The 13,764-nt window shown below is 36.9% G+C and overlaps 3 protein-coding genes across 3 annotated transcripts; all 3 read left to right on the top strand.

Annotated features, from left to right (window-relative positions):
* The first annotated feature begins 4,583 nt into the window (after positions 1 to 4,583).
* LOC140891406 (E3 ubiquitin-protein ligase MIEL1) lies at positions 4,584 to 7,524 on the top strand. Its single transcript, XM_073299880.1, has 12 exons — positions 4,584 to 4,746; positions 5,375 to 5,462; positions 5,622 to 5,678; positions 5,774 to 5,806; positions 5,898 to 5,975; positions 6,139 to 6,182; positions 6,291 to 6,331; positions 6,452 to 6,534; positions 6,618 to 6,709; positions 6,811 to 6,880; positions 7,071 to 7,112; positions 7,195 to 7,524. Exons 1-12 carry the CDS (start codon positions 4,691 to 4,693, stop codon positions 7,318 to 7,320), a joined length of 810 nt encoding a protein of 269 aa, XP_073155981.1. The 5' UTR covers positions 4,584 to 4,690; the 3' UTR covers positions 7,321 to 7,524.
* A 1,340-nt stretch (positions 7,525 to 8,864) lies between these two features.
* LOC140876373 (uncharacterized) lies at positions 8,865 to 10,039 on the top strand. Its single transcript, XM_073280330.1, has 2 exons — positions 8,865 to 9,171; positions 9,374 to 10,039. Exons 1-2 carry the CDS (start codon positions 8,900 to 8,902, stop codon positions 9,708 to 9,710), a joined length of 609 nt encoding a protein of 202 aa, XP_073136431.1. The 5' UTR covers positions 8,865 to 8,899; the 3' UTR covers positions 9,711 to 10,039.
* A 786-nt stretch (positions 10,040 to 10,825) lies between these two features.
* LOC140875281 (uncharacterized) lies at positions 10,826 to 13,406 on the top strand. Its single transcript, XM_073278931.1, has 5 exons — positions 10,826 to 11,177; positions 11,773 to 11,873; positions 12,051 to 12,700; positions 12,779 to 12,976; positions 13,085 to 13,406. The coding sequence occupies exons 1-5, from the start codon at positions 11,014 to 11,016 to the stop codon at positions 13,121 to 13,123; spliced, it is 1,152 nt and encodes a 383-aa protein (XP_073135032.1). The 5' UTR covers positions 10,826 to 11,013; the 3' UTR covers positions 13,124 to 13,406.
* The last annotated feature ends 358 nt before the right edge of the window (positions 13,407 to 13,764 follow it).

The following is a 13,764-nucleotide window of genomic DNA, read 5'->3' as shown; positions in this document are numbered from 1 at the left end:
GCCCTGGTATGTAGCACGCTGTGCTGTCGCTTCAGGAGGTGGCTCCCATACCATAATACAAGTGGATATGCTGGACCCAAATCGATGGAAGTCCAACCACTAACAGGATAGGGAAAAACCCTACTAACAGACATCTCGAAGGAGATAGCTCAGTATGCAAATGAATGCAGCATAAATCAATGACATATAAACCATGCAGTCACATAATACATGCATACTCAGTCAGGATATCTCGAACAGTACTTTCATACCTCAAAACAGTGCAAGCTCTACCAACTCTAGGTCCACGCCTATAGTCTGCTCTACACTGCCAAATGATACTACTATCATTAAAGTGCTCTAAAAGCCTTAACTAAGCTATTGCATACTCCTAAATATTTATAGGAAGCAAAAGTTATACTTTCGTCCGTCGTTAGCCCTTTGATGTCGATGCCTCCAGAACTTGGGCACAACTCTGCCACGACTATCGAATGCCTCGACGACTCCCGGGTCAAGCCTAGGATGGCTAGAACAACTCGAATACGACTAGAGTAGAGAGAAAATCCGGAATTGGCAATTTAAAAATGAATTCTCGGCCTTCTATTTATAGACAACGATCGGAGCTTCCGATCCTCGATCGGAACGTCCGAACCTCGATCGGAACGTCCGATCCTGCCATCGGAGCTTCCGAAGATCCTGATCTACCACGTGTCAAAATATCACTTGTTGACTTGGATAGGGGTGATCGAAGCTTCCGATCCTGATTGGAGCTTCCGATCTTGCCACACGTCATGCCTGACGTAATACCATCGGAGCTTCTGATCCTGCATCGGAGCTTCCGATCCTGTTCGGAACTTCCGAACCTACCTTCGGAGCTTCCGAACTCTATCCAAGTAATTATGATTAATTTCTTAATTACTGATTTTGGTTACGGGCTACTACAAGGTGTTGCAAAACAAGGTCATTCCTCTCATTTTAGTTCAGTGGCAGCGTCGAGGCACTGAGAAAGCCACTTGGAAACTACAGAGCCGCCTGCGTTTGGAATATCCTGAGTTTTTTTTATTGTACTGTTGTTTTAATTACTGTATCTTGTAAAATATTTAGTGGTAATAAAAGGATGTTTTGTTCAGTTTGAGTTCGTTTACTTAAAAGTTGATTTCGAAGACGAAATCTCTAAAGTGGGGGAGAATGTAGTAACACAGTTCTATTTTAAAATATTAAATGGTTAAACTTAATTAAGTGATTTTAATTAATATGACCAAGAAATCAACTCCAAGACGTCAGAAGTGGTCAAAGGGTCGAAGTAGACTTGGACAAGTTCGGAAGGTCCGAACAAGATCGAAAGATCCAAAGTGATCGGATCAAGAGATGGAGTTCGGAAACTAGATCGTAACGCCCGAAGGTGAGATCGGAACTTTTGATCGAGTTAGGCCATGCACACTTGTGACGTGTCGTTGACGTTTGGACACGTAGCTGCATGCATGGATCGGAACTTCCAAAGTTTAGATTGGAGTTCCGATCATGGCCGTTCGGGACGTGGTCAACATGAAGAAATCGGAACATCCGATCTGGGGTTCGGAACGTCTGATCTCTGCCTATAAATAGGGCATCCGGGAGCCCATTTTCTTTGCCAATTCACAACTTTATCTCTCTGCTCTTGAGGGTTTTAGGGACTTTCTAGCCTTGGTTATCGAGGTGGGACTCTCGACATCAGCGAGCTAACGACGAACGAAGTTATAATCCGAGTTCTTATTAATAGTTTGAGAGTATCTATTAGCTTAGTTAAGACTTTTAGATGATGATTAGTGATATAATAATCCTATTATAGGCTTGTACAGTAGAGTTGATGTAGCTTATATGATATTATTGAGGTATGAAAGTAGTGTTCGAGAGACCCTAACTGAGTATGTATATATTATGTGTTTCATTATTTATGTGGAATTATTTTATCTGCATATATTATGACACGACTTCATGCATTATCATATTGAGCTTTTATCCTTGAGATAGCCTGTATTAGGGTGGTTACCCTAATATGTTAGTGGATGGTTGAACATGTGTACTCGTGATCAGGTCACCGATATACACAGTAAGGTGTGTGAGCCACCTTCCTGGTGCGACGACACATAGTGCTACATACCTTGACGCCGAGTCTGTTTTATAAGAGTTTCTTGACCTTGAGTCTTGGTACCCCGTACACTTGCACTCATGCTCATATAGTTAGTATACTCATACTCTCGTGCTGAACGTAGTTCTCTCACGTCCATATTTCTCTGTTTCTTGAGACCCCATTCGACGGGACAGACCTTAGGTTGGATGGAGCAGAAGGCTCATGACGGACTTAGTTGTTGAGTTTGGGCAGCTGCTTGGAATTTTTGTTTATTCCGAGGATTGTATCAGAACTTGTAGGTTTGATACTGAGTAGTTATTTCGATTTGGTTGTAATAACTTTAGTATTCGGATTTCTTTTGCTTGGGTTGTATAACTTTGGTGTTTTCTGCTGATAATTTTTTATTATGTTTTAATTAAGATTATTGCATGCTTAAATTTCTGATTAGTAGGTGATCACGGTGCGGGTCACTACAGATACACCTTCAGCTCATGCATCTTTAAAATCGTCGGTCTTGGATGGAACAAATTTCCCTCTATGAAAGTTAAAAATGTGAGTCTACATTAAGTCCCTCGAAGAAAGAGCCTGGCAGAGTATGCTTAATGGCTGGACACCTTCGAAAATCATAGATGGTGATGGTGATGGCAGAGACAACCAGAACCCACCTGGACTGCTGAGGAAGTTCAAATATCGAACTTCAATGCTAAAGCCCTGAATGTCATATTCTCAACAGTGGTTGTGCGGATGTTCAGACTTATCTCAACCAGTGTGTCTGTCAAGGAAGGAAGCATGGCAAAAGTATGCTGCGTAATGTGTTAGGGTGTGATTTTCATATCTCAACTGTTAGAGATATTTGATCTTTCCTTTACACTCTCTAGTTTTTGTTTTCAATCTAGGATTGAATTTAGAGTGTTGTTTAGATTTCTAAACTTGTTTAGAATATGAATTTTATAGGAATTACTAGGATTGAATTTTGTAATTGGATATTACTTTATTCTGGTAATAATTTTTTTCCTTGAGGCATCGCACTTGTGCACAGTTATTCGTGTGTTAACTGTTCTTTACTGATTATTTCCACTGCTTAATTATCTGTGCTTAATTGTTTTTCATTCAAACATATTAGATTTTCGTTGATGTTGTCTTTGATGTTACCAACATCATAGGACAACATCAGTGCATTAAATTTTTTAATATGTCTATCATGTTCTGTCGATACCTTGCATGTTAGATATTTTCTAACCTTGACACCGTCTTATAAGAGTTTTTCTATTGAATTTTTTATTAAAAAAAATAAGGGATAAAAACATAGACCATAGCACAAGGAGGGCCGGTGATTGCACCTACGCTCTCTCAACTTTGTCGCATATATAATATGTCAATAATGAAGTTTTTTTAAAAAATAATTTATCCACGTTGCCACTCGTCCTTTTACTAAATTATTTTCGTATACTCTTTTTTTAAAATAATATTTTTGTATACTTGTTAATTGAATTTTATGACTCTATCCATATACACTGGCGTTTGTACATGCATGAATGTGGTGAAAGAGTGGGTCACTTGTAGAGCTGTCAAACGGGCCAACCGCCCGACCCACCAAAAACCTACCTTTTGGCGGATCGATGGCGGGCCGACCCACCATTCTGGAGGGCCGAAAATTCTCAACCCAACCCAATCCAAGGTGGGTTGCTGGTTAGGCGGGCCGGCCCGCGGGTTGGCTCACGACAAATAAAAATAAATAAAAAAAATTATAATTAATTATAAATATCATTTCATAAATAAATAATAATATAAATATATTAATAAAAATTTAAATTATTGATTTCATGTGTATAAATTTTATATAAAGTAATTAATACAAAAAAAAATTCATAACTTTTATTAAAAATATATATATATATCATAATAAAAATAAAAATTAATTAATAATCCTCCAGGCCCGCGGCGGGCCAACCCGCGCCGGTCGCGGGCCATGGCGGGTTGGCCCATTTAGGCCCATCTTTTGTTGGGTTGAAAAAATGTCAACCCAACCCATTTAAATTGTGCGGCGGGCCGAGCCGACCCGGCAGGCCTAACTTAAATTGACGGTTCTAGTCACTTGTGCTCATAAAGAAAGGAGAAATTTTATTTAAAAAAAAGAAAGAAAAGAAAAGGAAGGTGGAGAATTGACCAAAAGATGAAGAAATTAATGCGAAATCCCCACATGGCTTCACTTTCAACAAACTCCCACAAACAAATATATGAAAAAGTTACGGGCCACAGGATTTCAACTGTCAGCATGAAAATCAAGAAAATCAGCACTAGAATGGTTTCTCATTGGCCAAGCTGTGCGGTGCTGTGTCCCATTACTTAGTCTCTATCACGCCACCTTATCCTCTTTCCTCATTTAAGCGGCTATCATGCAACTCTTTCCAAATATAGTAATATTTTAAAAAATGGGGAGTTGTTTCGGGCATTAAATGGAGGGGGGGTATATAAAAGGGTCATTGCCCACTCGGTATCAAATTATGATGGTATTTTTGGTCTGATAAATTTGGGGATTTTGGGCACAACTCATCTTCCCCCTTTGCGCCTCGGCTTTTTCTCTCGTTTTATTGGTTGGAAATGCTTATGGAAGGCGCCTCCAAAGATCGCCTTACTTTTGGGAAGATGGGTTATGGGTAAAGTTTGATCTTTTTATTGTTTTTAATGTACATATTCTTGTATATATTCAGATGCTTATGTGGAAATTTTGTTTTGTTTTGTTTTGTTTTTGTGTTCATGGATTTCTTGTGATTCATTAAAAGCATTTATTCCGTCATTGTGAGCCAAAAAAAAAATTAATCATCTAGGTGCTTAACTAGTGTTTTGGTGTTTCCCGAGCCAAATTTTTATTCTGCTGATTGCTTATGCATGAAAATTGAAATCTTTTCGATTGTAATCTTTTCAAAAACATAAGCTTTACCCATATTTCTGGTATTTGGTTATGATTTGTGGTGTTCTTGCTTTTGTAAGTTCCTTTATTATTCTCTGCTCTGATTTTGGCCGTAAGCTCATGTCTTACTCGTTAATGATAGTTTGGTTTATAATATTGGGCTACATGAATATGGGTTTATGGTAAAATATGGAGATTAGATTTCTTTTATAAAGCATAAGGTAGTTGATTTAGCTGTTTTGGGGTTGGACATATACAAAATTCTCAGTATCCAGCTGCAGATTATATATAGTTTACAAGTGTCATTTGATAGACCATCCAAAATCCAGATAATGAATCATTTCTTTATAAAAGATTTCATGATCTTGTTGTAGATGCAAGCATTATAGACGAAGATGCAAGATTCGAGCTCCGTGCTGTAACGAGGTCTATGATTGCCGCCACTGTCACAATGAAGCAGCGGTAATCTATTATCCCTCTCTGCATCCGATTTTTTGGCGGAAATGTGGACATGAATCTCCCTAATTAAATCTTATAGAAATTTTGTATCTGAATGATGGAGAAAAACAATGTTTCTGATCTGGTTTTCATGGCTTTAATTCTGTGCGAATGAATCATCAGGGTATGCTGCGTAATTTGTTTGATCGCCATGAAATAGTCCGGTACGATGTGAAGCAAGTATGTTTCTCAAATTAATTTTAATCTCCTACTGTACAATCCTCTTGGTATAGGATTTTATTGAACATTGATTTAAATTTTTGCTAATATTGCAGGTGATTTGTTCTGTTTGCGACACAGAGCAGCCGGTATGTTTTCTTCCCCTGTTTCGTACTACTCTTTGTTCTAGTCCATGTTCGGAGTGAATAGAGATAATTGTCTTCTTTCGTGTTGATCCAGGTTGCACGTGTTTGTACAAATTGTGGCGTGAACATGGGAGAATATTTTTGCAAAGTGTGCAAATTTTATGATGATGATGTAATAAACTTGCTGCCTTACAGAAACAGATAGCTAAAGTAGTTCAATCTTTAGTCTTTTTCACCCACCATCTCCATACCTTTAGTTTAGCTTCAAATGTTTATAAAATTTCCTTTACAACCTTAAAAATCTCGATGCTGAAATTTGTGTTAACTTGGTGCAGATAGACAAAGGACTGTTTCATTGTGATGAGTGTGGGATTTGCAGGTTAGTGAACTAACAAACATGCATTCATACGTACCGGATCAACAATACGTATGCAATGTTCGATTTTCTAGTGCTTGTGAAAATTGATTGAATGTGTTTTCTTGATAGAATTGGAGGCCGCGAGAACTACTTTCACTGCAACAAGTGTGGTATGCTTTAACTGTTTAATGCAGCTAAACTGTCACGAGTATTGTGGTTACCCTTTTGTAACATGGAACTGTATATTCCTTGAAGTCTATTTTCATCCCATTTTAAGTTTACTTGTTCAGGGTCGTGTTATTCGGTTAGTTTACGTAACAATCATTCGTGTGTGGAGAACTCCATGAGGCATCATTGTCCGATATGCTACGAGGTCTTCCACTAGTTCTATCGAGTAAAAAAATCTGGTATATAGTGTAACTCGAGAATTTTATTTTTATGTTTTCGTATTTGCAGTATCTATTCGACTCTTTGAAAGACACGGCTGTCATGAAATGTGGACACACGATGCACTGTGAATGTTACCTTGAGATGATAAAGCGTGAGAAGTAAAGTACAGACTCCTTGGAGAATTATTTTTCAACATTTTTTACGATCCACTAATCATATTTGCACGCTTTGCTGGATGTTTCATGGAATGTGGACGTAGGTACTGCTGCCCAATATGCTCGAGATCGATCATGGACATGTCCCGAGCATGGGAGATGATAGATGAGGAGGTAATTCATGTTATATGTGGCTGAAATCAGGGGTATAAACGAATCACATCGAGCTGAGCGATCCCTATTCATGTTTTGATACTCTATTTTTTTTGAGTTGGCTGGATCTTCAAAAGCTAAACTAGTTTTCCCTGCTTCCACCGCGATGCCTGCCTTTCGTTGTCTCACTTTAAAATGTTCCCTTGTACAGATTGAAGCAACTGTCATGCCAGATGAATACAGACAGAAGAAGGTATTTTTAACTCAAAGCAACCCTTGCTAGATACACCTAGAATCTTATGAAAGCACCCAATACCCCGGCCAATGCTTTACAGGTTTGGATTCTTTGTAACGACTGCAACGACACAACCGAGGTTTACTTCCACATAATCGGCCAGAAATGCAGCCATTGTGGGTCATACAACACGCGCACAATCGCGCCTCCAGTTCTCCCACAGTGAAGCCCTTCTCATCAATCAGATTGGATTCTTTTGTATTGTTGCACTAAAAGCCAGTGCAGTGAGCCAGAAAACGATTTGCAAACACTTTCTGACTCGAAATCAATGTGTGTGTATGATAGAATTAAGTTCGTCGGGGATCCCGTCTGTCTTTTCTTGTTACTTACTGTTGTATTGGAAACAAAAAGTTTATGTTTCAACTATCTGTGGGGGACTACTTTCTCGCTTCTTTGATTGAAACCCGCCTGCGCGAACCGCCAACATGGAACACGGTTGGAGATCTGAGGATGAAAAAATAAAGAGAGACTACTGATAGTTGAGGATTAAAATTTGCCACAATGAATGAAGCACAAGAAGCTGAAAGAAATACTAAAACTTGTGGTCAATATGATACTAATAAATAGCAGTCTTGCCACATTCACCAAAGGGATATCATTCCAAAGTAGACAATCTTTACAAGACATGCGAAGCTATTTATTTAGCCGAAGCATTTCCATTCACAGACCATATATGAAATGAAATCCTTACCAAATTGAATATATTTTATCAGATTTCAACTATGTACAACAACAAAAAAAAATCATTTTCAAATATTATTTTTACATACATAAATCATAAATTTATATTATTTTTTAAAACTTAATAAAATATGATATTCCTAAAATTATTTTTAAAATTCACTTAGTGATATGCAATATTCTGATAAATTTATCTAAAAATCAAATATAAATATTTTATACATCAAAATTTCTTTAATATTAAAAAATCCCCGCTATTTTTAATATAAAAGTTTAATTTGTTAATTTTTTTTTTATCAAAATTCCATAATAATATTTTTTTAATTATTAAAAATACTATTATTTTTAATATAAAAGTTTAATTTATTAAAATTTGATCAAAATTACAGAATATTTTTTTCCATTCTTAAAAATACTATTTAATAACGATATGGTTTGTTTTGGTTATTTTTAAAAATAATTCTTTCTTTTATATTATGAAAAAAATAAATGAATGTTTACAAAAATATTATTGATGTAAGATATTTAAAAATAATTGATATATATATGTATATAATATTTTATATTAAATAATATTATCTTTGTTTCAAATCCAATTTCTAAATCATATTTTAACCTTTCATGCATGTCAAACATCATAATGTGATTCTAAATCCATGAATTTCAAATCCAAATTCAATTCCAATTTCATATCCCAATTTGTACTAATCCAAACATAGTGTAAGGATTTGTTTTGAGAAAAAAAAAATGACAAGTACAAGAATGTGTTTTTTTCAAATATATGGATAAATTCGAAATTGGAATAAAATTTTAGGGAACAAATGAATTTTCCCTCAAAAATATAATTAATAATGATTAAAAAAAAAAGCACCACCCTTCAAAATTCATGCCATTTAATTTGAAGCCCCACTACGTCCCTTGAATGGACATTGCTCATTTGCCAACAATTTCAAGCCATCAGTTATCATTGTTATATATACACAAAACAAATCCTCTTCAACTTTCTTGACACTCTTTATAACAAGCAAAACTAGTGGAAGGGAAGGAGACAAAGAAATCTGACCATGTCTTCCAAGAACTTGTTGCCATTGGCATTCCTCCTCCTCCTTTGCCTCGTCCTCGAGTCTCCTCCGGTCGCCTTCGCCTCCCTCCGCCACCACCTTCTCCTCCCCCATATCATCAATATCCAAAGAACTTCAGATGTCCAAGAAACATCTCTTATTCAAAAGGCATGCCACGGCGTAGGCGATTATGAATCCGATTGCTTATCCACCCTGCAATCCTCAGCTCCCCACCAGAAAAACGATCCCAATGGATTGGCTTTCTTCACTCTCAGGTAGATTGATCATATATTCTGAACAAATATTACTCAATATTATCATGCATGGTATGATTTTCAACCAGAATATATATATATATATATATATGTTGGTTGTCATGAGCTATAGTTTTTGATAAAATGACAAGCGGTTCAATATTGCTAGCTGTTTTATTTTTCAAAAAAAAAAAAAATAATAATAATAATACTTTGTCATCAGGTTCGTAGAAGATCGTGCAGCCAATCTCTCATACAGAATAAAAGCATTCGCAGCAACCCCGGATCTTCCCCCGAGTCTCCAATCCGCCTTGAGCGACTGCATGGATCAGTACAACCCGGTGGACGATCTGATAGAGGACGCTATCAATGCGGTGCTAGCGAACGTGTATACGGATGCTGAGAAGTTCATGGATGCCGTGATGGCCAACATCGCGGCATGCGATTCTCAGATAAAATCCATCATTTTCGACGGAATGGCCAAGGATGTGAGTGCTACCAATGCTTTCTTTAGGAACATGCTGTCTGCTGCTTTCAACATCCTCAGGAAAGATAATTGAAGTGTTTATTTCATTTGAGTTAATGCATAATATCTTTTATTTATTTAAGTATATAAATATTAGAAATAAAATGTTATCATATAGTACTAAAAAAATTATAGATTTCTCATCAATTCCTAATTAAGTACTATATTGCACGTGCGTATTAAGAAAAAAAAATGTTAGTGAAGATGTATTCTTGTTGGAGTGATATGTCTTATTGAGATTTATAATAGTCATATAGTAATATACATGATTAATTTTTATGTTTACATATTTTCTTCTCTGCATATATTCAAAATTTATTTCATTATAAATCAATATAAATAACAATTCTTTAATTTAGTCAAGTTATCGTATTTTTATTTTAGTTCTTCTATCATTTTATAATGCCGTGTTGCAAAAACACTAGCTATCACACTTTAATTATTGTAACAACATTTATTTGTGTTGTTTTAATGAAAATTTTGTACATTCAAATAAATAACATTAAATTAGACATTGTCGAAGGTTTTAAAAATGGGGAATGTTACATGTATACATTGAGTTACACATTAGGTTACATATTACACATAAAATGCCTTTAGAAACTCTTGATATATTTTAGCAATTTTAAAGTATAACTTTTAAAGTAGGTTGGATTCGTTAGATTGGCCCGCGCTGCTCCATTATATAGACGGGTTGAGTTGACAATTTCCAAACCGTCTAAATGCAGGTCTGCCCCGCTCCACCAAGTGGTGTCCCGCCCTTAACCCATTAAATATTATTAAAAATTAGCTGGTCGGTCTATGTCGCAACGTCAAATAGACAGATTGGTTTGATAATTTTCAAATCCGCCTATATGATGGGTCAACTCTTTCCGTCGACTAACAGATTATGATGGGTTGCGGATTGACTCATTCCGCCGACCGGTTTTGACAGCTCTCAACAAAAATGAGCTAGAGAAGAATCATGATTTGTAGCCCTTCGCTACCCTTCAATGTCAAAAATCAATATTTATTATAATATAATAAATACGTTTAACAGAACTAATAGTTCCGATTAATTAGATCAATAAATAATAATAATAATAATAATAATAATAATAATAATAATAAGATTGGCTATAAATACGCAGCGTACGTAGGAGAATATTCTCCATCGCCAGACCTCCTCCTATCCTTTGGATTCTGGCGCCGCCGCCATTCCACCGCCTTCTCCGCCGCCGCATTTACCGTTACCGCTACGGAACTTGTTCGTGTATAATTAAGAGCTTCGATAAATATATACATATTTATACACACATATATATAGCCTAAAGAGTCCTAGCTCATAGAATCGGAGAATGAGCTGCCGGTCGATGTTCCAGATTCAGGGAAAGCAATCCCTTCCGGTGTCTCTACCGAAAACTCATGAGCAGGAGCGCTACTTGAGGCTTTCTTCGTCCGCAGCAGCAGCAGCAGCATGCGCCTTCCGCCGTTCCAAGAACGCCGGAATCTCCTTCAGCAAGTAATTTTTCATTGACTCTTTTAATTTAATCGATTTTGGGTGTTAAACTTCAGTTTTTTCAGCTTTTTCGTTTGATAATGAAAGCAGAAAGTAGATATGAATTCATCAGTTAATCAATACACTCAATAAATGTGGAGTCTCGAATTTTGATAATTTAATTGTTAATTTGACATTAATTTTCTCCTTAATTTGGTAAAACGGGAACAAAAATTAAGGTAACGCATTTGCCTCATTCTATCATGTTATGATGAACAATTTTGGATTATGAATTGCTGAATTTTAGATTTTGTGATATAAAGGAAGTAGTTCTTGGGTAAAGAAACTTAAGCAGTTTGGAAAAAGTTGAAAATTGTCAACCTTACTCATTCTTTAGTCTTGATGATGCAAATATAATCAAATGTGGAGGTGGAGGTGGAGGTGGAGGTTGGGGCGGGGCGGGGCAGTGGGGCAAAGTCGGAGAGTGTGGGCAGATGAGGATGAAGATAGGAGAGTGTACAGCAATAAATTTAAAATTATGGCGGCAACCTTCTCCATTTCTACTCCATCTCACCAATTTTCTATAGATAAACATCTGTTCAACTTTCAATACTTGCAGGGATGCACAAAGTTTTGCGGCTCCTGCCAATCACCCCGGCCTTCGAGTAACTTCTGCAGAAACAACCTTAACTAGTCCTAGTACTAGCATCACCAACACTGGTATGTCCTATAATTTCCCTGTAATTAGTTCAGTAGTTAACTTACTTCGTGCTACTTGGAAGGTATGTAAGGTGTGTAAGCATGTCGCCAAAAGTAAACTCATACTAATTTGTTGTGTGAATAATAGATTTAGATGTTTTTAAAATATCGGGTATGTCTTTTCATCGGCTAATACAGGTTGGGAAGAATTTTCTGAGAGAGTATCTGGAGAATGGGATGGATTTGGAGCAGATTTCACCGTGGAGGGGAAGCCTGTTGAATTGCCAGAATCGGTGGTCCCAGATGCTTACAGAGAATGGGAGGTTGAGGTTTTTGATTGGCAAACCCAATGTCCAACTCTTGCTCACTTCAATCATGACATCCCATATTTCATGTACAAAGCCATTAAGCTTCTTCCAACTGTTGGATGTGAAGCTGATGCCGCTACCAGGTACAGTGTGCAGGAAAGGATTATAACTCCACCCCATCATTCTGCTATTGCTTATCAATCTAGTGGATGTTATGTTTCTGTATGGCCCATTTCCGATTACAAGATTAAAAGTGCCAATGAAGTATTGGAGTTGGAGCATTGCTTGATTGATCCTAGGGACAAAGAGTCACGAGTGAGGGTCATTCAAGTCCTCGGATTAAATGACTCTGAGGTGAGGTTGCTGAACATAAAGGTGTTTTCTGAGCAATGGTATGGCCCCTTTAGAAATGGTGATCAACTAGGTGGATGTGCTATAAGCAATTATGCTTTCGCCACTACTCAACCCTTGAGTGGTTCAAAAGTTGCCGGGTCTTGGCAAGGCGTTGGTGCTATCGCCACATTCCATAATACTCAAAACGTAATAACCACTCAACTCAATTATTGTTTATGTTCCAGTCTTACACGAACGTGATGGAGTTGCGTTGTTATTCCACAGATGATCCAACACCTTGGGGATGAATACTCACGCAAGTCAATTAGAGATGAAGGAGACCTCATATTACTGCCAAAAAATCTTTGGTGCTCAATCAAAAAACGAGAAAACAAGGAAACTGATTGTGAAGTTGGCTGGCTGTTGGATCAAGGACAAGCCATCACCTCAAAATGCACCTTTTCAAGTGCTGCGGAGGTCAAGGTAATTTAAGTACACACTTGTTTTCTTATCGCTATTGTATAAATAAGTACCTGTTGCTGCATTACTTTGCTTACATTGCTCATTTGCCAATCACTAAACCCCCTGCAGGAAATCGCCATAGCAGTCGAAACTGCAACTTCCGTGTAGTATTTGCTTGGGAGGAGCTTTTATTCTTAGTAGCATGGCTCAGTAAAGGTGGCACATGCTTTGTTACACTTGCTTACAAGCTATATATATGTGTAGTACTTGGGATTCAAAGATTCTAGCTACTTGTGTACATTATTGTAATGAAAAATAAACATATGTTTCATGACATATTTGAGCAGCTATTGCTAAGCGTGTGTATACAAATACTATTCCTCCTTGGTACGTCACCTTGTGAAGAGCAAGATATCTGCTCTGAAAAACGAGCTAGTAGCCGAGGATGCGTTTATGTCTTTAAAATGGGTTAAACCGATTTACATTTCAGATATTATTAGATTCTCTTGCCCATTTATCTTCTCAAAATCGTCAAAATCATCCTGTTCAAGAAATCCCAATTAGGTACCAGGTTGGTACCTCTAGCTTATTTTTCAACAGATTGGAAATATGACAATATTATATATAGTTGCATATAAAATTGTTCAAGAAAGATTTATTATTTTTAAAACATTTTGAAATTACAACTAAATTTAGAGGAATCATCAATGCCAGTTGTGATAGTATCTACACGGTCATCGAAGTGCTCTACTGGCGGAACATCGGAACAATAGGCATGTTTTGCTAATTACTAAACTTGTTGAAGAGAT

This window comes from Henckelia pumila, chromosome 1, assembly GCF_033568475.1.
Source record: "Henckelia pumila isolate YLH828 chromosome 1, ASM3356847v2, whole genome shotgun sequence".
NCBI lineage: Eukaryota > Viridiplantae > Streptophyta > Magnoliopsida > Lamiales > Gesneriaceae > Henckelia > Henckelia pumila.
This window is presented reverse-complemented; position numbering and strand designations above follow the sequence as displayed.

Excerpts from the sequence above, each read along its gene's own strand:
- LOC140891406 (XM_073299880.1), top strand. The coding sequence starts at position 4,691 with ATGCTTATGGAAGGCGCCTCCAAAGATCGCCTTACTTTTGGGAAGATG. Across the intron at positions 5,807-5,897 it reads TTTGCGACACAGAGCAGCCG|GTTGCACGTGTTTGTACAAA; the intron begins GTATGTTTTCTT and ends GTGTTGATCCAG. Across the intron at positions 6,535-6,617 it reads ATTGTCCGATATGCTACGAG|TATCTATTCGACTCTTTGAA; the intron begins GTCTTCCACTAG and ends TCGTATTTGCAG.
- LOC140875281 (XM_073278931.1), top strand. The coding sequence starts at position 11,014 with ATGAGCTGCCGGTCGATGTTCCAGATTCAGGGAAAGCAATCCCTTCCG. Across the intron at positions 11,178-11,772 it reads GCCGGAATCTCCTTCAGCAA|GGATGCACAAAGTTTTGCGG; the intron begins GTAATTTTTCAT and ends CAATACTTGCAG. Across the intron at positions 12,701-12,778 it reads CATTCCATAATACTCAAAAC|ATGATCCAACACCTTGGGGA; the intron begins GTAATAACCACT and ends GTTATTCCACAG.
- LOC140876373 (XM_073280330.1), top strand. The coding sequence starts at position 8,900 with ATGTCTTCCAAGAACTTGTTGCCATTGGCATTCCTCCTCCTCCTTTGC. Across the intron at positions 9,172-9,373 it reads TTGGCTTTCTTCACTCTCAG|GTTCGTAGAAGATCGTGCAG; the intron begins GTAGATTGATCA and ends CTTTGTCATCAG.